The sequence below is a fragment of the Loxodonta africana genome, chromosome 4 (assembly GCF_030014295.1).
Source record: "Loxodonta africana isolate mLoxAfr1 chromosome 4, mLoxAfr1.hap2, whole genome shotgun sequence".
NCBI lineage: Eukaryota > Metazoa > Chordata > Mammalia > Proboscidea > Elephantidae > Loxodonta > Loxodonta africana.
Genome location: NC_087345.1, coordinates 137265599 through 137290951, shown reverse-complemented (window position 1 = coordinate 137290951; position 25353 = coordinate 137265599). Strand labels below are relative to the sequence as shown.

General features: G+C 44.0%; 1 protein-coding gene across 2 annotated transcripts in view; it reads right to left on the bottom strand.

The window, feature by feature from the left end:
• CRACR2A (calcium release activated channel regulator 2A) overlaps positions 1-25353 on the bottom strand; it is a 154525-nt gene that overhangs the window by 58427 nt on the left and 70745 nt on the right. For both annotated transcript variants that reach the window (XM_023549029.2, XM_023549030.2), the window contains 2 exons: positions 24861-25044; positions 20131-20277 (listed from right to left, as the gene is read on the bottom strand). In XM_023549029.2, coding sequence (XP_023404797.1) covers positions 20131-20277; positions 24861-25044 — 331 coding nt within the window. The remainder of the gene's footprint in view (positions 1-20130; positions 20278-24860; positions 25045-25353) is intronic.

The following is a 25353-nucleotide window of genomic DNA, read 5'->3' as shown; positions in this document are numbered from 1 at the left end:
ATGGCCTTCTCTTGGAATTATCTTCCTGTACTCAAAGAAACTCAGACACTAGACGGTAAATGGTATCAAGGAAAATTTCAGACATTGATTCCAGCTATATAAATACTGGAGACTAATAAAGTGAGATGAGAGAAAATAAAAAATTGATTCGGCTATATATTAAAGCAATACGAATCACAGTCACAGAACCACTTGCCTGTGAGTTTGTTATACTGTGGTGGCGTCCATGTTGCTGTGATGCTAGAAACTATGTCACCAGTATTTCAAATACCCCCATAGTGGACAGGTTTCAGCAGAGCTTCTAGAGTAAGACAGACTAGGAAGAAGGACCTGGCAGTTTACTTCTGAAAAAATTTGCCAGAGAAAACCTTATGAATAGTAGTGGAACATTGTCTGATATAGTGCCAGAAGATGAGCCCCTTATGTTGGAAGGCACTCAAAATACAAGTAGGGAAGAGCTGTCTCCTCAAAGTAGAGTTGACCTTATGATGTGGACAGAGTAAAGCTCTCAGAACCTTCATTTGCTGATGTGGCATGCTCAGAATGAGAAAAACAGCTGCAAACACCCATTAATATATACAAAGTGTGAATCTAGGAAAATCAGAAGTCGTCAAAAATGAAATGGAATGCATAAAGATCAATATCCTAGGTGTTAGTGAGCTGAAATGGACTGGTATTGGACATTTTGAATTGGAAAATCATATGGTCTACTATGCCAAGAGTAACAAACTGAAGAGGAATGGCGTTGCATTCATCATCGAAAAGAACATTTCAACATCTAGCCTAAAGGACAGCACTGCCAGTGAGAGGATAATACTCATACACCTACAAGGAAGACCAGTTAATATGACTATCATTCAAATTTCCATGCCAACCACTAATGCCAAAGATGAAGAAATTGAAGATTTTTACCAACTTCTGCAGTCTGAAATTGATCAAACATGCAATCAAGATGCATTGATAATTACTGGCCATTTTGAATCAGACAATCATATAGTCTACTATGCTGGGAGTGACAACTCGAAGAGGAATGGTGTTGCATTCATCGTCAAAAAGAACATTTCAAGATCTATACTGAAGTACAACGCTGTCAGTGATAGGATAATTTCCATACGCCTACAAGGAAGACCAGTTAATACCACTATTACTCAAATTTATGCACCAACCACCAGGGCCAAAGATGAAGAAATAGAAGACTTTTATCAGCTGCTGCAGTCTGAAATTGATCGAACATGCAATCAAGATGCATTGATAATTACTGGTGATTGGAATGAGAAAGTTGGAAACAAAGAAGAAGGATCAGCAGTTGGAAAATATGGCCTTGGTGATAGAAACAATGCCAGAGATCAAATGATAGAACTGTGCAAGACCAATGACTTCTTCATTGCAAATACCTTCTTTCACCAACATAAATGGTGACTATACACATGGACCTTGCCAGATGGAACACACAGAAATCAAATTGACTACATCTGTGGAAAGGGACGATGGAAAAGCTCAAATCAGTCAGAACAAGGCCAGGGGCCAACTGTGGAACAGACCATCAATTGCTCATATGCAAGTTCAAGCTGAAACTGAAGAAAATCAGAGCAAGTCCACGAGAGCCAAAATATGACCTTAAGTATATCCCACCTGAATTTAGAGACCATCTCAGGAATAGATTTGATGCACTGAATACTAGTGACCGAAGACCAGACAAGTTGTGGAGTGACATCAAGGACATCATCCATGAAGAAAGCAAGAGGTCACTGAAAAAACAGCAAAGAAAGAAAAGACAGCAAAGAAAGAAAAGACCAAGACGGATGTCAGAGGAGACTCTTAAACTTGCTCTTGAGTGTCAAGCAGCTAAAGCATAAGGAAGAATTGATGAAGTAAAAGAACTGAAGAGAAGATTTCGAAGAGCCTCTCAAGAAGACAAAGTAAAGTATTATAATGACATGTGCAAAGAGCTGGAGATGGAAAACCAAAAGGGAAGAACACGCTCGGCGTTTCTCAAGCTGAAAGAACTGAAGAAAAAATTTAAGCCTCGAGTTGCAATAGTGAAGGATTCCTTGGGGAAATATTAAATGACGCAGGAAGCATCAAAAGAAGATGGAAGGAATACACAGCGTCATTATACCAAAAAGAATTAGTCGATATTCAACCATTTTAAGAGGTGGCATACGATCAGGAACCGATGGTACTGAAGGAAGAAGTCCAAGCTGCTCTGAAGGCATTGGCAAAAAACAAGGCTCCAGGAATTGATGGGATATCAATTGAGATGTTTCAACAAACAGATGCAGCACTGGAGGTGCTCACTTGTCTATGCCAAGAAATATGGAAGACAGCTTCCTGGCCAACTGACTGGAAGAGATCCATATTTATGCCTATTCCCAAGAAAGGTGATCCAACCGAATATGGAAATGATAGAACAGTATCATTAATATCACATGCAAGCAAAATTTTGCTGCAGCAGTATATTGACAGGGAACTGCCAGAAACTCAGGCTGGTTTCAGAAGAGGACGTGGAACCAGGGATATCATTGCTGATGTCAGATGGATCCTGGCTGAAAGCAGAGAATACCAGAAGGATGTTTACCTGTGTTTTATTGACTATGCAAAGGCATTTGACTGTGTGGATCATAACAAACTATGGATAACACTGCGAAGAATAGGAATTCCAGAACACTTAATTGTGCTCATGAGGAACCTTTACATAGATCCAGAGGCAGTTTTTCAGACAGAACAAGGGGATACTGATTGGTTTAAAGTCAGGAAAGGTGTGCGTCAGGGTTGTATTCTTTCACTGCACCTATTTAATGTGAATGCTGAACAAATAATACGAGAAGCTGGAGTATATGAAGAAGAACATGGCATCAGGATTGGAGGAAGACTCATTAACAACTTGCGTTATGCAGATGACACAACCTTGCTTGCTGAAAGTGAAGAGGACTTGAAGCACTTACTAATGAAGATCAAAGCCCACAGCCTTCAGTATGGATTACACCTCAACATAAAGAAAACAAAAATCCTCACAACTGGACCAATGAGCAACATCATGATAAACGAAGAAAAGATTGAAGTTCTCAAGGATTTCATTTTATTTGGATCCACAATCAACAGCCATGGAAGCAGCAGTCAAGAAATCAAAAGACGTGTTGCATTGGGCAAATCTGCTGCAAAGGAACTCTTCAAAGTGTTGAAGAGCAAAGTTATCACCCTGAAGACTAAGGTGCACCTGACCCAAGCCATGGTATCTTCAATCACATTATATGCATGTGAAAGCTGGACAATGAATAAGGAAGACCAAAGAAGAGTTGATGCCTTTGAATTGTGGTGTTGGTGAAGAATATTGAATATACCATGGACTGCCAAAAGAACGAACAAATCTGTCTTGGAGGAAGTGTGGCCAGAATGCTCCTTAGAGGCAAGGATGGCGAGACTGCATCTTACATACTTTGGACATGTTGTCAGGAGGGATCAGTCCCTGGAGAAGGATGTCATGCTGGGCAGAGTACAGGGTCAGCGGAAAAGAGGATGACCCTCAAGGCGGTGGATTGACACAGTGGCTGCAACAATGAGCTCAAGCATAACAACAATTGTAAGGATGGCGCAGGACTGGGCAGTCTTTCATTCTGTTGTGCATAGGGTCGCTATGAGTTGGAACCAACTCGACGGCACCTAACAACAACAGAATTCAAAACTTGGAAACACAGAAGGATCAGTAGCCAGAAAATATGGCCTTGGTGACAGAAACAATGCAGGAGATCATATGACAGAATTTTGCAAGGCCAACTACTTCTTTACTGAAAATACCTTTTTTCACCAACATAAGTGGTGACCATGCATGTAGACCTTGCCAGATGGAATACACACGAATTAAATTGACTACATCTGTGGAAAGATACAATGGAGAAGCTCAGTATCATCAGTCAAGGTCAGGGGCTGACTGTGGAACAGACCATCAATTGTTCCTCTGCAAGTTTAAGTTGAAGCTGAAGAAAATTAAAACAAGTCCATGAGAGCCAAAGTATGGCCTTGAGTATGTTGTTTTTGTTGTTAGGTGCCATCGAGTTGGTTCCGATTCATAGCAACCTGATGTACAACAGAACAAAATACTGCCGAGTCCTGTGGCATTCTCACAATCATGTTATGCTTAGAGACCATCTCAAGAATAGATTTGACGCATTGAACATTAATGACTGAAGACCAGAAGAGTTGTGGAATGACATCAAGGACATCATACATGAAGAAAGCAAAAGGTCATTAAAGAGACAGAAAAGAAAGAAGAGACCAAAATGGATGTCAGAAGAGACTCTGAAGCTTGCTCTTGGACATAGAGTAGATAAAAAGAAAGGAAGAAATGATGATGAAAAAGAGCTAAACGGAAGATTTCAAAGGGCAGCTCGAGAAGCCAAAGTAGAGTATTATAATGAAGTGTGCAAAAGACCTGGAGTTAGAACACCAAAAGGGAAGAACATGCTTGGCATTTCTTAAGCTGAAAGAACTGAAGAAAAAATTCAAGTGTTGAGCTGCAATATTGAAGGATTCTATGAGCAAGACATTGAAAAATACAGGAAGCATCAAAAGAAGATGGAAGGAATACAGAGAATAACTGTACCAAAAATAATTAGTTGATGTTTAACGACTTCAGGAGGTAACATTATGATCAAGAACTGATGGTACTGAAGGAAGAAGCTGAAGCTGCACTGAAGGCACTGGCAAAAAACAAGGCTCCAGGAATTGACAGAATACCAGTTGAGATATTTCAATAAACAGATGGACATTGGAAGAGCTCACTCATCTATGCCAAGAAATCTGGAAGACAGCTACCCAGCCAATCAACTGGAAGGGATCCACATTTGTGCCCATTCCAAAGAAAGGTGATCCAACAGAATGAGAAAATTATTGAACAACATCATACGCAAGTAAAGTTTTGCAGAAGATAATCCAAAAACGGTTGCAGGCGTACATTGACAGGGAACTGCCAGAAATTTAAGCCGGGTTGAGAGGAAGATGTGGAGTGAGTGATATCATTGCTGATGTCAGATGGATCTTGACTCAAAGCAGAGAGTACCAGAAAGAAGTTTATCTGTGTTTTATTGATTACCCAAAGGCATTTGACTGTGTAGATCATAACAAATTCTGGATAACAATGTGGAGAATGGGAATTCCAGACCACTTGATTGTGCTCATGTGGAACCTGTACATAGGCCAAGAGGCAGTCATTTGAATAGAACAAGGGGATACTGTGTGGTCTAAAATAAGGAAAGGTATGGGTCAGGGTTGTATCCTTTCCCCATACTTATTCAATCTGTATGCTAAGCAAATAATCGGAGAAGCTGGACTATATGAAAAAGAACGTGGCATCAGAATTGGAGGAAGACTTATTAACAACCTGTGATATGCAAATGACACAACCATGCTTGCTGAAAGTGAAAAGGACTTGAAACACTTATTGATGAAGATCAAAGACCACATTGGATTACACATCAACATAAAGAAAACAAAAATCCTCACTACTGGACCAATAAGCAACATCATGATAAATGGTTAAAATACTGAAGTTGTTAAGGATTTTGTTTTATTTGAATCCACAATCAACACCCATGGAAACAGCAATCAAGAAATCAAATGACACATTGCATTCGGCAAATCTGCTGCAAAAGACCTCTTTAAAGTGTTCAACAGTAAAGATGTCACCTTGAAGATTAAGGTGTGCCTGACCCAAGCCATGGTGTTTTCAGTTGACGGCACCTAACAACAACAACAATTACAGTCATTCATATACACTCTTTACCATTTATGCCTAATAACCATGTAGGGCATTAATTCTCTAATACCATTAACTATATTATATTAACTTTGCTCTAGGTTTTATTTGATTAAGTTAATAACCCCTATATTTTTCACACTCACACGTCAGTTTGCTTGTCACGAATTGAGTAATTTTTCAAATCACTAAAAAAATAAAATAAATGGAAGGAAGACAGATGTAGACTGGAATGGTGCCTCCCCCTAGCCCTTCCTCACAGCTGAGCTCACTCCAAAGAAGCCCTGCAACTCCAGGTGGGCATCCGTAGTTCTGGCCAAACCAGATTCCTGACATGGAAGCAAGTTTTGGAAATGATTTTGAATAAAGCTGGCCACCTGGGAGATTTCCCGACCTAAATGACTTATGGGTGAGATCAATTTCTCTGTAATCATATGGAGCATAATCTTGTCAGCCTTCTCTAGTCATTCACTCATTCAACTGACAGTTACAAAGTGTTGACTATGGACTGGACACTGTGCTGGTCACTGGGAACACAAAGACCAGTGAGACAAGGTCCCTGCTTCTGAGGGACTGATTGACTCACGCCAGGTGTGGATCAGATATACCAGTCCCAGGAATGAGGAGGATTAAGGTGCTGTTCACACTTAATCAGCTCAGGGATCAGAAGACCTGAGCTCTGATCCCCAAACCAGCTCATGTCCTCAGTGTGACCTTGGGCAAGTGAAATGACCTCCTCACATCTCAGTGTACGCTGGCCCTATGTTCTTCCCAGCATTGTCATGATATTCCAACCACAGAGTGCATGTGAAAAGTATTCACAACCTCAGAGGCCTAAATAAATATAAGAGATTATTTATTATTATAAATGTAAGAGATTATTTATTATTGTAATTATTATCATGGGCTGGAGAGGGCAAGGGCTGGTGCTATCCATGAGGAGGAGGGTTGTTGTTTCAGGGATAAAAGGGCTGCTGGGTTTGGAGAGGGTCAGAGGCAAGCAGGATGATGAAGAACAGAAAGCTTGGTCAATAAAAACTGTCAGACCAATCCATTAGCAACAAAGGCTGTGTGTGAGCAGGAGCTGCAGAGCTCACAGCCTGCGTTTGCTGGGCAGTGGCTGTGAGAACAATAATAGCGAGAGACACTCTAAAAAGATCTGTGCATATGGAGGCCGGCGGTCTAGCTGGGCACGCCATATTCTGCCATCAAAGGGAAGATGCAGCTGATCTTGTTTGCTTATTATATACACGACACATCTTTGTTACCACAATCCCCAAAACCATTCACATTGCCTGGTGTACTCAAATATGGACTTTGCAGTCTCATCTGTGAGGATTTCCTCACCTATGACAGCCCTCAATAACCCCTCTCTGAACCTTTAAGACACCTTATGTCTTCATTGGAACATTTTACTTTTCATTTTAAACAGTCCTGAACAACTGTTTCATTTGGGTTTATGCTGTCTCAACTAAGCTATAAGCACCCAGAGCCAGACATCAGATCTCTATCATTTATGTCACTCACAGGGCCTGTGCTCAAAATGTTAACGTTGGAAGCCTGTAAAAACAGAATTTAAGACTTTGGTTGGGTACCAAACTCAGAAGCCCATGGACCATAATGGGGGAACACTAGATTCCATGGGAATTCTACCTCCCAGTGTTAAAATCCTTGTAACAATATCCCCATCAAGTATTTACACAAACTAGGTTAGAACACCCTCAGTAATGGGGAACTTGCTGTCTCTCTGAGCAGGTCTGTCATCTTGGACTGCTCTGGCTGACAGACAGTTCTCTTTCCACGGCCTAGTCCCTCCCCATAAAAACCCTTCATCTATTTGAGAACAGCATCAAAATTTCAAGAAATGACCACGGATTTAGGCTAAGTGCCTCTCTATTTCCTCTAACACATGGATTTTTTTTTTTTTTTGCACAGGGGTAGGGGTAGGGAGGGAGAGGAGGTGGTGGGGAGTGGGGACAAATTCTTTCGCCATTTCCTTCATCTTCTCTGAATGGGCTCTAATTTGTCTTTCTCAGGCCATGAAGCCCCAAACTGAATGTCCAATGTATGAAGTTGATTAGTGCAGATTAGAGCTGGACTATTGCCTTCCTTTTTTTAGATACTGTATAGCTTTTCATGCAGCCTAAAATTGCATTAACTGTTCCTGGAAGCCACGTCATAGCTGACAAATGCAGAACCTATTTGTCAACAAAAACCTCTAAATCTTATGTCGGTGTGATTGTTGTTGTTTTTAAAGATGGTACTACTGAATCATATCTCCCCTGCCTTCTGCTTCTGCCATTGGCTTTTTGGACACAAAAGCAACATCTCAATCAAACATAATTTTGTTAGATTTCATGTTTGTTAGATTCAGTCCATCTTTCTAGCCTGTCATTATGTTAATGGATCCCAGTTGGCAATGCAGTATACTCACGGACCTTCCAAGTTTTGTTGATATTTGAAATTTCCAATCAGAATGTAAGCCGAGTAATATACAATGTTGATTTTGATGATTTAATTTATTTGCAAGTAATTTAGAAAATTATAAACAATTAATTTCTACTTTTATTGTTTTATAGTCAGAGAAGATACTGGTAAGGTAAGATATTTATTTTTTTGGGGAGTCTATTAACTTTTTCTTTGTAGCCAAAAACATGATCAGTTTGGGTAACTTCTATGAGAAGAATATGCATACTATTTGGGAGGCACACGCATACATCTACATGAATGTCTTAACTTCAGCTTGCTAATTGATCGTTTCGGATACTTTATATGCTTAATTTGCTTTTTGCCTGACTAATGTGTCAAATTCTCAGATAAGTTTGTTAGTCTTCTAGGAAGACTCTTGTTTTTATCACATTTTCCTTGTTTTTCTAGAAATTTCTACCATACGTATTTTGCTGCTATGCTATTTGGTGCATAAAGTTTTATATCTGTTGTATCTTGTTTAAGGAGGCTACTTTTTTCATTACTACAAAATATTCTCCCTTATCTCCCTTTATTCATGCCATTGGTAAATATGTTGAGCAAGAAAAGGACCACAACCCAAAGCAGACTGGTAAAGAGCTCTCTGAGCCATTAATTATTAATATTTGGGCATAATTATCAGCCTATCTTCTATTAAAAACCCTTTGCCGTTGAGTCGATTTTGACTCATAAACATTCTCAAACTGTCCCCCAAGGTAGTGCCTATTTAACCCTTTCATTGTCTGCTATCTCACACCAGTCATTTTGAGCTACAAGGGAAGGGGAGACAGAGAAGAGGTAGATGACAAAGAAGGGAAAAAAAGACACATGAGTTCTCAGTAGAAGAGAGGGACAAATGTGTGGAGGAGTCAGCCAGAGTTAGCAATAGTCATAAACGCCAACATCTCCCTTCTCCTTTCTCTTTCCCTGTGATGGCGGGATAGCTCCTCTAGCTTGTTCTAGGGTAGTCTAGGTCATAACATCATAACCTCCCTGTGCACACAGCTACGGTTGGTTCAGGGTTTACTAGACACAGAGTCAGAAGACCTGGGTTCAAATCTTGGCTCTGACACTGCAAGTCTTCTGGCCTTGGACAAGTCACATGACTTCAGAGAGCCTGGGGTTTTCTGTATCTGAAAAATCAGGATGGTAATTTTAGAGAAAGCTGTGAGGATTAAATAAGATAATGCATGTGGAAGTGTTTAGCGTAACAGGTAGTAGACAGAATAAATTTAATAAGTGCTATTTAATTAAATGAGCTCTCTGTGATTCTCCAGAGGCCTATGAACCCATTTAGAAAATCACCACTCTGTAATTCCTTTAGAGACCAGTTAAGGGGCCAGGAGAAACCAAAGGTAAATCATGGGGCAGGGTGGTGTGTATGGTGTGATGATATGTTCAGAAAGGGGGAAACATCAGGGGATAGAAGAAAGGGGGAAACATCAGGGGATAGAAGACACGGGGAAGGGCAAAACCCTGGGGTGGCTCAGTAAACAAAATAAAAGCCCACTGCTGTCAAGTTGATTCCGATTCATAGCCACCCTATAGGACAGAGTAGAACTGCCCCATGGGGTTCCCAAGGAACACCTGGTGGATTCAAACTGCCGACCTTTTGGTTAGCAGCCATAGCTCTTAACTATTGCACCACCAGGGCTCTGGGGTGGCTCAGTAGAGAAGATTAAATGCAGAAAGAGAGACCTATAACATCGCTACCAACATTACAAGTGTTGGTTAAGCCCTTCTTAAAGTATCATTTTGAGTAAAATAACTTAGATTTAAGTTAAGCTCTCTGCACATCAGGAATTTAGCATCTAAGAACACCAAGTCCAATGCCAAAGTGGCCCAGAGCTGAGGAACAGGCAGAGAAGCCATGCACCATGAAGTTGGACCCCACAGTGCCTTCCTGGGCTCTGAGGTGACAGTGATGATAGGACCTCAGAGCCCCCACTGAAGGGAATTAAGAGACAGCTGCCTACTCTGGTGGTGAGAAGATGGTAGAATTCTCAGGGGAAAAGTTAAGAAACACTGAGTCCAGAAAAGGGAAGTCTTCTGCAGCTGAGGGGAGGGAGTAAAGTTATGTACTGAAGATGTATATAAGGGCATTGATGAATCTGGAAAGCCAAGATGAAAAACCCAGGTCCGACCCTGTGATAATACGTCACCTAGTGTGTCTGACTGTAGCAAATGCCTTCTCTCTAAAAGTTGACCATAAGTGTGTATGAGTGTGTGCGTGTATGAGTGTGTGTGTGTTGGGGTGCTGGGGAGCTGGGGATAGGAAGAGGATGGAATACACGGGAAGGAAGGATAGGGAAATAGTCATTCAAATGTAAATACAAGACTTAGGTTCTGAGAGGCCTGTACAGATAATTTGCAGGGAACTGGAAGGGGAGATGTAGTTAGCAATAACTTAGCCTGTCAGCCACCCACAGGGACTGTGAAAATTAATTAACCTTCACAAAGTGCTTTTCACACAGAGAGTTAAGGTGCTGCACTGGAGGGAAGCATGAATACTCGATACCACTGGGGCTCCAGCTAATGGCTCACAGGCCAAGGCTTTCCGGCTATGGAATACTACACGGTCAAAGCATTTTTTTCTGTTTCCTCTCTCCTTTGCCTTCACTTAGGAATAAAATTGATTGGAATGCCAGGGTGCTTCATAAAGTCATCTGGTCCATTCCCTAGTTTCTAGGCAGGAGTGTACTGAAATTATTCCAGGAAAAAAGCAGCTTCTTCCTTTCCAAAATGAAGGTATAGTCTTGACCTTGGAGAGAGGGAATGGCACATCTCTAGATTTTAGATAAATTTCAGAGGTTTGAACTTAAGGCAGAGCTTCAGAAATGGCCCCTGGTCTTGGAGAATAATCATGTGATTTCATGTGTTTCAGTGTGGGTGGGCAGCGCTCTGATAAATAGGGCTGCTGGTTTGCAAAGTCAGGTGAAAGGCAGATGCAAAGAGAGGAAGACTTCTCCGCCTGGCCCAATCATAGACTGTGAGCTTAAAAAGCTCATATATTCCCAACTCCTTTGTTTTGCATGTGAAAAAATGAGGGTCCAAGCAGGAAAGTAGCCTACCCGTGGTCACCCAAATTGCCAGGATCAGAGTAAGGGGGAAACCCAGGCCTTGACTCCTGGTCCCATGGTTTCATCAACACCACCACCCTATCTTCCCAAGGATCCTACGTTTTAAAACTGACTACTCCATACATTTGTGTTTAGGATTGTTAATGTATAAATTCCATCTGGAACCTGTGGAAAGAGCACAAATAGGAAAAGAAGATGCTAGAGCAACAGACAAGTCAATAGTAGACAGGGAATGGGGCCTACTGACTGCACTGCTAGGACAGGAAAGGAGCAAGATCACAGGAAGGATTTGACTGCCTTTCCTGTGTACCCTAACACACTGGCTACAGGCTGGAAAAGAGTCCACGGCTGCTATTTGTTAGAGAAGAAAATGGAGGCAAGTTCAGCCTCAGCCAGCTTTGTGCTTGGGAAGAGGATGGCAAGTGAGGGATTCATACTCACCACTGCCCCCTGTCAACTCCTTCAGGCAGTGCAGTCTCTGGACTGCAAAGAGAAACTCATACTAGAAAATTCCTGTGCAGGGTTTTCTTGTTCCCTTGAAATCAGTCTCTCAGCATCTCTGTTTGTCTATCTCTCTATATCTGTCTCTCTCTGCCTCTTCTCTCTCTGTCTTTCTCACTCACACACCCACACACATAGACACACACACACGCACACACACAATTGGAGTACAGTAGAATGAAAAGGAAACATAATAGTTTGTAGAAATTTCTGCAAAGGCTGTGAAATCATCAATTGGATTTTCGAGATGGATGGTTCCTCCCTAATTAGATTCTGCTGCCTTGTATAAACCGACTTTGCAGCTTTATCTCATCCTATAAAGTGAACCGTTTTTCATTAGTCAGGTTTACACATCATGCCCGTGGTGTACCTAGAGCACAAACAATCCTCACCTTTCAATTTGCTCTGGGGGCAATGCTAACAACGTGGTTCTGCCTCAGATAATAATGTACCAATAAAAACCGTGGGCCTGATTAAGCCATTGCCTACTCACCTACAGCCCTCCCAGAGAACTTCTTATTTTCACTCCAAAAACAGGACTAAAATTACAGATTGTAAGGGCACCCTGGGGCTTATCTTTTGTAGGCTGATGTAATTCTGGAAGAACAGGCTAGAGCAGCACTTCTCAAAGTGTGCCCTACAAACTGCCTGCATTTTCTCAAAGTGTGCCCTACAAACTGCCTGTATCTTCTCAAAGTGTGCCCTACAAACTGCCTGTATCTTCTCAAAGTGTGCCCTACAAACTGCCTGCATCTTCTCAAAGTGTGTCCTACAAACTGCCTGCATCTTCTCAAAGTGTGCTCTACAAACTGCCTGCATCAGAATCACCTGGGATGTGTGCCAAAATGCAGATTCTTGGGTCCCCTCTCCTAGACATACTGATTTAGACTCTCTAGCAGAGGGACCTAGGAATTTGCCTTTTAAACAAGATTCTCTGGGAATTCTGAAGCAAACTAACATTCAAGGACCACACAATTAAGGTCTTCTAAAAAATCTTTGAGAATCCTGTGGAATGTAAGGGCTACGCCACATATAGGATGTTTTATTTGCTGCCCTAGAAGTAAAAATCGTTAGTGTGCTTGGCTGCTAACCACAAGGTTGGAGGGTAGAGTCTACCTAGAGGCACCTTGGAAGAAAGGCCTGGCAATCTACTTCTGAAAAATCAGCCATTGAAAACCCCATGAAGTATAGTTCTACTCTGACACACACACATGGGTTGGAGTCAACTCAATGGTAACTCGTTATTTGCTGCCCTACCTAGAGGTAAGTCCAAGGAAACAGTGACTTCCCACTTCAACCCCAGCAAAGGTTGCATGTTCTTGAAGCCCCACACCACAGAGCACCAATTCTTGGGTTTCTGTCTGGGTGCTGGGTGTCATAGTTGGGGCTGTCTGTCAGGCTGTAAGACACAGTCCTTTCTGGTCTGGACACCCTCTTGGTGGCCACTGAAACTGCTCTAGATACAAAGCATGTGGATAGTGGCCAGGCAGGGGATGCAACTTAAGGGCCCCCAAGCTCCAAAGAAACTACTTGCAGCCTAATTCCACTAAAAAAAAAAAAAAAAAAATTCCACTAGACAAGGTAAAATCGTGCAGATGAACTGATTCCAAAGCAGTCGTGAGGGGTGGGAGAGCACTGCTCAGCTTGTGAAGGCCAAGTGGGGTCCACTAATGATGTGGAAGAGGTAGCCAGGGCAGCGCGTCCAGGCAACTGAGCCACTAAGGCTTGAGCAGGGCAGGCAGAGCATAGCCCAGTGGTCGGCCTTTGATCTGGAAAGCACTCTTCCTTAGAAGCTTGAAGCACTTCACAGACACAGTCCAAGTCATCCTCTCCCTCAGCCTCTGTGTTAGACCCTGGCAAGAATCCAACAAGGTCAACTTATCCAGCAGATTCCAAATCTGGTCAAAAGTCAGAATCCCTCATTATACTTTTAAAATGCAGACTTTGAGCCTTCACCCCAGACCCAGGCAACTGAACCCTCCTGGGTTGGGGTTCTGGCACCCCAAGTGATTGTGATGAAAGGTCCATGTCTACTGTTGCCTCCAGACAGCATTGTTCCACATCTCCTGGGGTGGCAAACTTTTTTTTCCAGAAAAAGGTAAATAGGAAGTATTCTTTCCTTGGCAAAGACGTTCCTAATTCTGATGGCCAGAAATTCTTCCTAGTGTCTAAACAAAACCCCTCATGCTAAAACATAAAGTTCTCTGAACTTCTGCATGGTGGCTGCGCGGGAGAGCAGTTACAACCTAATCCCCACATTCTGGGAGGGAAGTGGAGGCAGAGAGAGGTAACATGCCACACTCTGGATGTTCAACAGAGGAACGGGGCTTTAGCCTGAAGTTCCTGCATTTGACCTTGTCCTCCGCCTTGCCCCATGGGGCTGTGACTTCCTTCTGGTGGACACCTACTACAGTTAAACACTGCACCCAGGATTCCTCAATAGGCTCAAATCTGAGATTTCCTCTACCTCGGCCCAAAAGAACAAGGGAGTAGGAGAATAAATTTTCCAGACTTGCCTCCCCGCTCTACCCTCAATACGCAGGTTAATACAACAACAACAGAGCTATCCGTGGCAGTGAGTTTAAGGAGGTCAAGTGCCTAGGACACTTTGAGGTTGGGTCACCTGACATCAAGAGACATCTCAAGAGCTTTTCCCAAGCACTCAACCATTTCAGCTGCATCCTCCTACCTCCGAGAATCTGGGAGGTGACTCTTCAGAGGAAGGTTACTGCAGCAAGACTGATGACTCTTGAAGGTCAGGACCCAGCCTGGGAATCTGGGAACAGGAAGTCTACATCCTGCCTGGCCTGGCTCAGGCCCCCAGAGGTCAGTCCCATTTGCTCTGGGCCTTGTGGGAGAAAGAAACAAGGTGTGTGGTTTGGGAAAGGAGGAGGAAACTGAGGCTGCTGTTGCTGCCAATGGCAGCACATCTAATGTTTCAACAGCACAGGTATTTTCTGGTCGGCTTTGTGGCAGCTACACTTTCCTTGGAATTTTTATGGGTATAAGCTTGTCCTCACCAGTGTGATCACAAACTCTTTAAGGCTAGGGACTCTGTGTTCTGTTTGCTGAACTCAATGCTGGCACAGAGTAGGTGCTTGGTCAACGCTGTATTCCACTGGTGCCTCACCCTGGGCTGGACACACAGCATTAATAACTTCTGGGACAGGTGATTGCTTCAAAGATGGAGTTAAAATGTCATACTCTATATTGAAAATCCAGCTTGTGGAGAAGCCTGAGAGATACTCTGACAGCTCACCAGTACTTGCTGTTCTCCTCAGGATTCCTCCCCAGCTCCAGCCTGAATTTCACATCAGCCCATTCCTATAAGCTTTCTCACTCTTCCCTCACCAAAGCCTGGAAGTGCCCCTCAAACCTCCAAACTCATCTTGTCTTAGAAGATGTCCCAGAATCACTTAACTTCACCTTGAATTATTTGCCAAGCCCAGAATCCCATTTAAATATTCTTGACCCTATAGATGAGGAACCCTGGTGACGCAAAGGTTAAGTGCTCAGCTGCTAACCAAAAGGTCAGTGGTTCGAACCCACCAGCTTCTCCATGGGAGAAAAGACCTAGAAATCTGCTCCCGTAAAGATTACAACCTAGGAAACCCTATGGGGCAGTTCTACTCTGTCATACAGGGTCACTATGAGTTGGAATCAACTTGACCAGATGGCATACAACAATGGCGACAATAGGCCTTACAGGGATTGCCATTTTCTTGTTAGACTTCTGAGATGTAAGAGCCCTTGGAGGTCATCTGGTCCAGTCACAACCCAGAAACAGGTGGTGAACTCAGTGTAGTGGGTCGCAGGGTTTGACCAACTATTTTTTAATAGAAGAGAATAAAAGAAAGTATAATAAAAAAAGATCAGAGTGGGTCACATTCAATAAGGGTGAGTTCCGTTTCATGAAACTTTTGTTTCAGTTATACACACCTATAAGTGTATGGGGGTTGCAAAGTAAGATGCATTTCTTCCTGTGAGTTGTAATCACACAAAGTTTGAAAAACAATGGTCCAATTTTCTCATGCTGCCAGCAAGGAAACTGATGTCCTGAGAGGTAAAGAAAGTTGCTGAAGGTCACACAGCTGGTAAGGGGCAAGGCCTGGGCAAGCACTTAGATTTCTCCTGACTTTAACTTTAGTGTTCTGCTCACAAGAGCCTGCAGCTCAGGCCTTTGCACCCAGAGAACACCTTGAATGGGACAGGCCAGAGAGCTGTGTGAGTCTCCAAGCCCACCAGAGCTTCCCAGCCTGACCCCAGGGCAGGTATAGTCAGCATAGAAGGGCTGGGAACCTTTGGCTGAGCTAGTTTTGCACAAGCAGCCAAGAGTGGCCTTGACTTTCATCTCGAGACTTTTTTAAGTAATCACTAAATTAGTGCGAAAGCATTGATAGAGGCTCCTTGCAGATGGACATCAGGGCTAAGAGGCTCTTCAGCAAGTGAGAAGCACTCCTCTCTCCCCAAAGAACAGGAGACCAGCAGAGAAGCGTCCTACAGAGAAGGTTTTCTACCACTCCTGGATAAGAGTTCAACACCCAGGCTGTGATTACCCTCCTTAGAGGTCAGAAGAATACCCTCCTCTCTGGAAGGTGCCACCTGACTTCTTGGGCTCCTCCAGGCAAGCAACGCTGAGGCTGAGGAGTGAGCACAGGGTGAGGGACATAAACTAATCTGGCCCCCTTATTTTGTAGATGAGAAAACCAAGGCTCGGAGAGGTCAAGTAACTTGAGCAAGGTCACAGGGCTACCTGGTTGCAGAACCATGCATGACTTGAACACAGGTCTTCTGATTCGCCACCCTCAACTTCTCAAGATCTGCACAGGAAGCCATGATACATCTTGTTAAAGTGCAGATTCAGCAGGCCTGGGGTGAGGCCTGAGAGTCTGTATTCCTAGCAAGTTTCCAGGTGATGCCAACGCTGTTGGTTCACAGACCACACTTTGAGTAGAACGGCTCTACCCCATGTTGTCGGGAAGGATAAAGGGATCCTTAAACTTCACATTTAATTATATCAAGGCTTAAACTCTCCACTTCGGCCACACAAATTCTCTCAGACCAATGAACATACTTATTTAAAACAATAATAATATAAATTATTTTAACTGTCATCGAATCCTCACAACTGGACCAATAAGCAACATCATGATAAATGGAGAAAAGATTGAAGTGGCCAAGGATTTCATTTTATTCGTATACACAACGCTCATGAAAGCAGCAGCCAAGAAATCTGACAACGCATTGCATTGAGCGAATCTGCTGCAAAAGACCTCTTTAAAGTGTTAAAAAGCAAAGAGCCACCTTGAAGACTAATATGAGCCTGGGCCAAGCCATGGTGTTTCCAATCGCCTTGTATGCATGTGAAAGCTGGACTACAAATAAGGAAGACTGAAGAAGCATTGACACCTTTGAATTGCAGTGTTGGTGATGAATACTGAATATACCATGGACTGCCAAAAGACTGAACAAATCTGTCTTGGAAGAAGTACAACCAGAATGCTCCTTAGAAGCAAGGATGGCGAGACTATGTCTCACATACTTTGGACATGCTATCAGGAGGGATCAGTCCCTGGAGAAGGACATCATGTTTGGTAAAGTAGAGGGTCATCAAAAAAGAGGAAGACCCTCAATGAGATGGACTAACACAGTGGCTGCCACAATGGGCTCAGGCATAACAACTGTGAGGATGGCGCAGGACCAGGCAGTGCTTCGTTCCATTGTACACAGGGTCACTATCAGTTGGAACTGATTTGAGGGCACCTAACAACAACAATGGCATTGTTCTAAATACTTGCCTGCATTGTGAGATTTAATCTTTACAGCAATAACTCTGTTAGGTAGATATTCTTTACCCTATTTTGTAGTTAAGAAAGCTGAGACTTGGAGTGGTTGAGTAGTTTGTCCTAAACCACACAGCTAGTAAACGGCAGAACCAAGTTTGAATCTTGGTTCTGTCTGACTCCACAGCTTAATCAGCTAAAGGGTACACAGAGGTATACTAAACCAAAAAAAAAAAAAAGCCAACCCCATGCCATCAAGTCGACTCTGACTCATAACAACACTATAGGACACAGTAGAACTGCCCCGTAGGGTTTCCAAGGAGCAGCTGGTGGATTTGAACCGCCAACCTTTTGTTTAACAGCCAAATTCTTAACCACTGCATCACCAAGGCTCCAGAGGTATACCACTCAGGTAAAAGGAGACCTGGTGGTACAGTGTTAAGTGCTCGGCTGCTAACTAAAAGGTCAGTGGTTCCAATCCACCAGCTGCTCCGTGAGAGAAAGATGTGACTCAATGGCAACGGGTTTGATTTGGTTTGATTCAACCCTCTGTTCTCAAGCATTGGAAATTCCTCTCCCCTAGAACAGCCATGGAAGCAGCAGTCAAGAAATGAAAAGACGCATTGCATTGGGTAAATCTGCTGCAAAGGACCTTTTTAAAGTGTTGAAGAGCAAAGTTCCTGGATCAGTCCCTGGAGAAGGACATCATGCTTGGCAGAGTACAGGGTCAGCGGAAAAGAGGAAGACCCTCAGTGAGGTGGATTGACACAGTGGCTGCAACAATGAGCTCAAGCATAACGACGATCGTAAGGATGGCTCAGGACCGGGCAGTGTTTTGTTCTGTTGTGCATAGGGTCGCTATGAGTAGGAACCAACTCAACGGCACCTAACAACAACAACAAGAAGAACACCCTTGGGGCAATTCTAATTGTCATATAGGGTTGCTATGAGTTGGAATCAACTCAAGGATACACAACAACAACTCAACACTCTTAACACTCCTTTCGTCAAACTATGCTTTCTCCGGCACTGTTTGGCCTTAACTTCCCCATAATGCAGGATCCTCAAGGCCCTTTTTTCTAGGCCTGTGTATACCCAAAGGAGACCTGCTGGTGCAATGGTTAAGTGCTCAGCTGCTAACTGACAGGTTGGCAGTTCAAACCCACTCAGATGCTCTGCAGGAGAAAGACTTGGCGATCCATTTCCATGAAGACTGCAGCCAAGAAAACCCTATGGGCAGCTCTACTCTGTCACATGGGGTCACTGTGAGTTAGAATTGACTTGACAGTACCTAATAACAACACAATGTATACCCAGTGATCACCAATCAGTGTTTTTAGAGTTAACATGGAGGAGGCACAAAATGAAAAAGGGCTGGGGTTCAGAGGGATGTGGAGTCAAACGATCTACACAGTAAGACACACGGTGATCAATTCTTTTTAAACTAGGGGTTTGTGTGCTTTCTCTAAGACCATTTCAGTGTAAACTTTGAAACACCCAGGAGGCATTGCTGGGGCACCACAGAGCTTTGCTGGGAAGCATCTGAACAGGGGGGCGAGTGGTGTGTGGAATACTGTAGCCATGGAATTGAATATGAAAAAATCTGTGGACATGGATAAGACTGAATGGCGGTGGCATGGGAGGGAGGACCACCTCCATGTGCTTCCAAGCTCTGCCCAAAACCAGCTCTGTGTTTTAGCCTCACCTTCAGGGTTATCCTGAAAGGACTGACCTAAGTTGCACCATATCTAATTCCATGTTTCACAAAAAGACAGCTCATTGCTGTAAATGTATGCTAAATGAACAAGCACAGTGCCCCTAATGGCACATTCATTCTCACAAGGGGATCAGTGCCTATTAGACTTGCCCTGCATTTTTGATAAGTGAGCAGGTACTGACTCTGGATCAGTTCTTCAGAAGTTTCTTCAGGTGTTGTTGTTTACCTTGTCTGTCCTGTCTCCTCCAGGGAAAGAGGAGTCCTAGAAATCACTAAGTACCTGGAGAGAGCTGGGGACAAAGAGGGAAGCAACTATGATGGAAGAGAGCAGCCAGGAGGGGGGACATTCAGCTATGAACCACCTTACAGAAACCCCACCTAAGGCAAAGCAAGGCTGATCCAGGGTTGGGGGATAGGCCCAACATGCTAGGGCCTTACTCCCCAGAGATGGGGATAGTAGTATACCTCCCAGTTGCAGTTTGCCAGACTGTCTCACTCTGAATCCTGGCTCTGCCACTTACAAACTGTGTAATCTGGGGCAAGTTACTTAACCTTTCAATGCCTTGAGTGCCTCATCTGTAAAATAGTGCCTACTTCAAAGAGTTGTGAAAATTAGATGAGCTAGTGTAAATACAGTATTTAGAATAGTGTCTAGCATATGGCTAGTAGTTAATAAATGTGAATGAAGGCTTAAAAAATATTATCACAGTCCTAGGGCCCAGCCTATGGAGACATCATGGAATGTTTCAGTGGAAGATGTAAGAGAAGCCATGCTTTGTATTGCTATTTTTCACACATACGTACAAAGAGAGGTTAAGGCTGGGTACCCACTTTTTCAGGGCGCTTTCCAGTTCGTTCTTCTCCTCGTGGGCTTCTTGGAGCTGGGAAAAGATCCTGGTCAAGAAATCTTCAAAGTTGGACAGTAAGTGAGGTTCATCCTTCTTCAGCTGCAGCCAGAGTTGCTTGACATCGTTTTCACTGCAAGGGAAGAAGGGATGCTGGTGTGGGAATGTGGGAATGAGGGAAAGGCTTTATGGGAAACATAAAATTTCCCAAAAGTGAAATTGACAGGATCAACAATATTATCACTCCCATCCATCATTACCATCATGACAATTTGTTATTGTTAGTTGCTGTTGAGTCACCCCGGACTCATGGTGACCCCATGCATAATGGAACAAAATGCCACTTGCCCTGCACCCTCCTTATGATTGGTTGTGGACTGGACCATCATGACCCATAGGGTTTTCACTGGCTGATTTTTGGAAGTATATCACCAGACCTTTCTTCCTAGTCCCCCTTAGTCTGAAAGTCTGCTGAAACCTGTTCAGCATCATAGCAACACACAAGCCTCCACTGACAGATGGGTGGTTGCTGCACAAGAGGTGCATTGGCTGGGAATCAAACCCAGGTCTTCCACATGGAAGGTGAGAATTCCACCACTCAACCATCAATGCCATCATGACAATGGCTAGCATTTATTGAATGCTTACTGTATGCTAAGCACTTTGTACATATTAGCTCATTTAATCTTCATAGTAACCCTATGAGCTAGGTGCTTTTACCACCCCCCTTACAAGGAAACAGAAACCCTGATGGCATAGTGATTAAGCGTTACAGCTGCTAACCAAAAGGTCGGCAGTTCGAATCCACCAGGCACTCCTTGGCAACTATGGGACAGTTCTACTTTGTCCTATAGGGTTGCTATGAGTTGGAATTGACTTGATGGCAATGGATTTTTTTTTTTAATGAGGAAACAGAAATGAAGAGAGGGGAAGTGAGCTCTCTGAAACCATTCAGCTGGTAAATGATGGAGTCAGGAGTCAAACTCAGAGTGGTCTGTAACCACATCCGTCTTTCACATTTGCTCCATCCTTTCCTCTCACATGTCAGTCATTCCCGTTGCCACCAGGCCCCAGAGGGGTGCTGCACAATCTCTTCCATGATGTAACCACCATTCTCTACTGCACCAGTTCTCTGGTGTCTTTCATGATGGGGCCACTGGTACCAAGGATGCACGGTGACATGCTCAGGAGCATCTCAAAGTGCCAGGGAGAAGAGTGGAGGAAGGGAGCCTCAAGCATGCAAGGATAAGTTTTGTGGAGCTAATGGAGAGAGTGTGTCACCCCCAGTAATGATGGTCATCACCACTGAGAGGTAAAGACGTGCTAGCTGATGGATGGCAGAAAGCAACTGTCACTGCGGGGAGTGGAAGAGACTATGCAGCACTCCACTGGGGCCTGGTGGCAAAGGGGATGACTGACAGCTGAGAGGAAAGGATGGAGCAAGTCTGAAAGATGCATGTGCATACACGGAAGGACAAGCAGAGAGTCAGGCAGAGAGGCAACGACACAGCATGACATGCAAGAAACAAGCCCCAGAGACAAGCATACCGGGGCACACAGGGTTGGGGTACAGCAACAGGGACACATGAGGCCACAGTGGTCACAACATTAGTCATCAAGGAAAGGGGCCAGGATGAAGCACACACCATGCATCCTGTTATCCCTTCTAGAAAAGCTCAAAAATCTACAGCCAACCATCAAGTCACAGATAAATCTGATTTGCATCCCACCGAATTCCAAAACCAGTATGATCTGAGCATAGCTAGGACAGGAACTCTCAGAATAAAGAACAAAATCTTTTGTGCCTGTGCAACAAGCACTATATTTGAGATACTTCCCTCAGAAGTGATATCTGATAATGCCATGTTAGCAATGGCCTTTGGACACAGAGGTAGTCTCTGCACCCAGTGGAGAAGAAACCCACCCGGAAATGAACCCACCTGGATTGAACCCAACTCTGGTTAGTTATCTGACCATCTATCCAATCCTCCCTGCTCCCTCCCTCCCTCTTTCCTTCTCTTGTTCCATCCTTCTATCCTTTCTTTCCCAAATCCCATCCAAAAATTCACCTATTCACCTAGACCATTCATCCATCCACCCATCCAATCAACCAACCAATACTTGTAAACCAAGCCCTGTACTAGATGATATGAGGGAATCTGGGAAACAAGAGAACAGGAAGTAAGAAGCCTCTCTGTTCCCCAGAGTAAGTTCCATTTTTCCCACACAGGGTATCCACTTTATTGTATAAGGTAAAATGTAGATAACACAAAGGGTTCAGATTTAAAAGGGTCTCAGAGAGACAGCACAGTGACTCCCCCATCACTGTGACAGATTGCTCCCCTGAGGAAGTAAATTCATTATAAAATCAAGGTCCACCTTGCCAGCCTAGGTCTGTCTATTCACATTTGCCAAGTTCCTATTAGTCCATGGGGCTAAAGCACTCCCTGAGATTTGCAGGCTATCTGACTCTCTCCCAAAGCTCTTTGAACCACTTAATCATGACTGCATCACCTCATCTCAGATTGCGGAGGAGCAATAAGCCTTTTGACCCTTGATGAAAAATAAGGCAAGGTCCACTAAATTTGGTCAAATCACTCAGTCAATTAGAGCACCTGGAAAACTTAGTGCCCAGTGTATCACTTCTGGACCACACTGAGGGTGTCCCTCATGGAATAATATAGGAAGACAGGGCTGGGAGGCATTCTGGAGGGTCAATCAATCCATCTCACTGCCTCCAAGACCATACACAAACCATTTTGGTGAGAGAAATCTTTAAAGACCTCAGAAGTCTTCTCAGTCTCTTCTATTTCCTGGTCTGGGTCCCATGGTCATGAGTGTTTCCCTCATGCTGCAACTTAAGCCCATTTCCTTTGTGCTCTAACTTCAATGAGGAGGGAAATCGCTGGTCACCATATTCTGCACATTTATTTTTATAGACCACTCTTGAAACCTCCCCAGAGCCCTTTCTTGTCCAGGATATCTCATTTTGCCTCAGGCATCCGTAAGAGTTTGACACTGGTCCTCAAATTAACATCTGGTAAGCTCAGATTTGAGAGCCCACCAGGAATATGGCTGCCACGGAAGGGAGGGGTGGGTGGAGAGGCACCTTTCTTTCAATAATAGCGCCTTGGCTCACCTGCTCTGCTCTCTCCTTCCCCCTTGTCCAGAAGGAGGCTTCAAAGGGTTACTGGAAGTGGTCACTATGCTCTGGTCTCTTGAAAATGAGTCAGGCGTGTCTGACTCACCTGAGCCCTCACCTGCACCCCCACACTGCCCAACTCCACCCTCTGATGACCCAGGCTTGCATCAGAGCTGCTGCTGCTGCTATCAAGCTTCACCTCCTGTCCAAAGCCTCCCAGAGGGGTCTCTTCTAGGCTTTTGTCCCCTTCTTTTTTTTTTTGCCTGGCACAGACTTTGCTAGTGTTTTTTAATGCCAACACAGTCCACCAAATCATTTGTTAAAATCACAGAGCTGCAGATGCTTTCTTTGACCTGCATGTCATTGTAGGCACCTTCTCGATTTGCTTCCTTTTTATCATTACCCATTACAGTCCCTTCTCTTTCTTAGCTCCAGTCACTAGGCCAACCCCACCCCACATGAAACACACACACAACCCAAGGCTTAACCAAAATCAGCTGCTGTCGAGTCACCTCTGACTCATGGCAGCCCCATGTGAGTCAAAGTAGAACTGTGCTCCATAGGGTTTTCAATAGCTGATTTTTCAAAAGTAGATCACCAGGCCCTTCTTCAGAGGTGGCTCTGGGTGGACTCACACCTCCAGCCTTTCTGTCAGCAGCTGAAATGTGTTAGCCATTTGTACCACCTAGGGATCCCACCTAGCATATTGTTGTACGCTGCCCAGTTGATGACGACTCATAGCAACCCAATGTGACAGGGTAGAACTGCCCCAGAGGGTTTCCTAGGTGATAATCTTTACGGGAGCAGGTTGCCAGGTCTTTTCTCCTATGGAGTCACTGTTGGGTACAAGCTGCCCACCTTTTGGTTAGCAGCCGAGCACTTAGCTGCTACGCCATCAGGGCTCCTTACCCAAGACCTACAGACCCAAAAATGAAAAAAAAGAAAAAGGCAATGGGAAAAGAGAACAGAGGGTATTACATGGTTTTCAGACCCATTGTCTAATTTCCATTAGTTACCACAAAACCTTTTTTAAATTAATGTTCAGGCCTTAGTTCTATGTGTCTCCATATTTCAAAGGATTTTTTGGAGAAATCTTTGGGCGGGAGTGGCAGGGACGCACTGTGGCCCCAGAGACACATAGTTGGCTCCAAGGGAGGTGAAAATGCTGTAGAGCTGATGGCGTTAGGGAGCCTTGGGCAAAGCTCCCTGAAAAACCCTTGGGGCATGCCACAGACCTCCGATGTACAATTACCCCTTAGGGAGCAAGGCGGAGCCAAGGATGGTGAAGATCATGTACAACAGGGAGTGAAGAGAGTAGAGGGTGGGGGCAGGAGACAGGAGTGTTTCCCATGAAAAAAATGTACAAAGCAGAAGCAGAGCCCCTTGACCATGGAACACCGACAGTCATTGCAAACGCAGGACGCATTGCAAATGGCAGGGTGAAGCAAGGCTACTGAGCTGGAAGGGCCGAGCTGAGGACCAGAGCTGGGTGCTTAACAATGTCTGTATGCTGAACAGGAGAGATGAAGAGGCTCCTCCTAGACTCCATTCCCCAAATCGCTGTCACAACTTACTCTTCCAAAACCTTTTGGGCTCCAAGTCTGTCCATCAGCATCTGGAACTGAGCTTCCTCATCTTTGTCCATGTCACCCAGATCCTCTTCCCCTCTGGACTGATACACCTTCTCTTCCTGGAGCTGGGCCACCTGTTCACCTGCATCTTCCTGACTTGTGTTACTCTGGCTGAAGAAGAAGTGACCTGGGGATATATATCACAAGGATATGAATTAGGCAATACACATTCAGGAAGAGCTTGGCTTCCTCAGTTGCTAGGAATCATCTGAGGTTGGTTCATCTGAGAGAAGAAAAAACAAAACCCCCTATAGCACAAGATTATTGGACACAATGTTTTGGATTTCGTGTCTAGCCCCCAGTCTTTCCCACTTCCATGAGCATTCTTCAAGAGAGGCTGGGACCTGGGAAAGGCAGAATGCATGACAGCTATTAACAGCACCCCTGAGGTTCTCAATTCTTTAAAGTCTGGTTCAGAACCCCCCTTCTTAGCAAT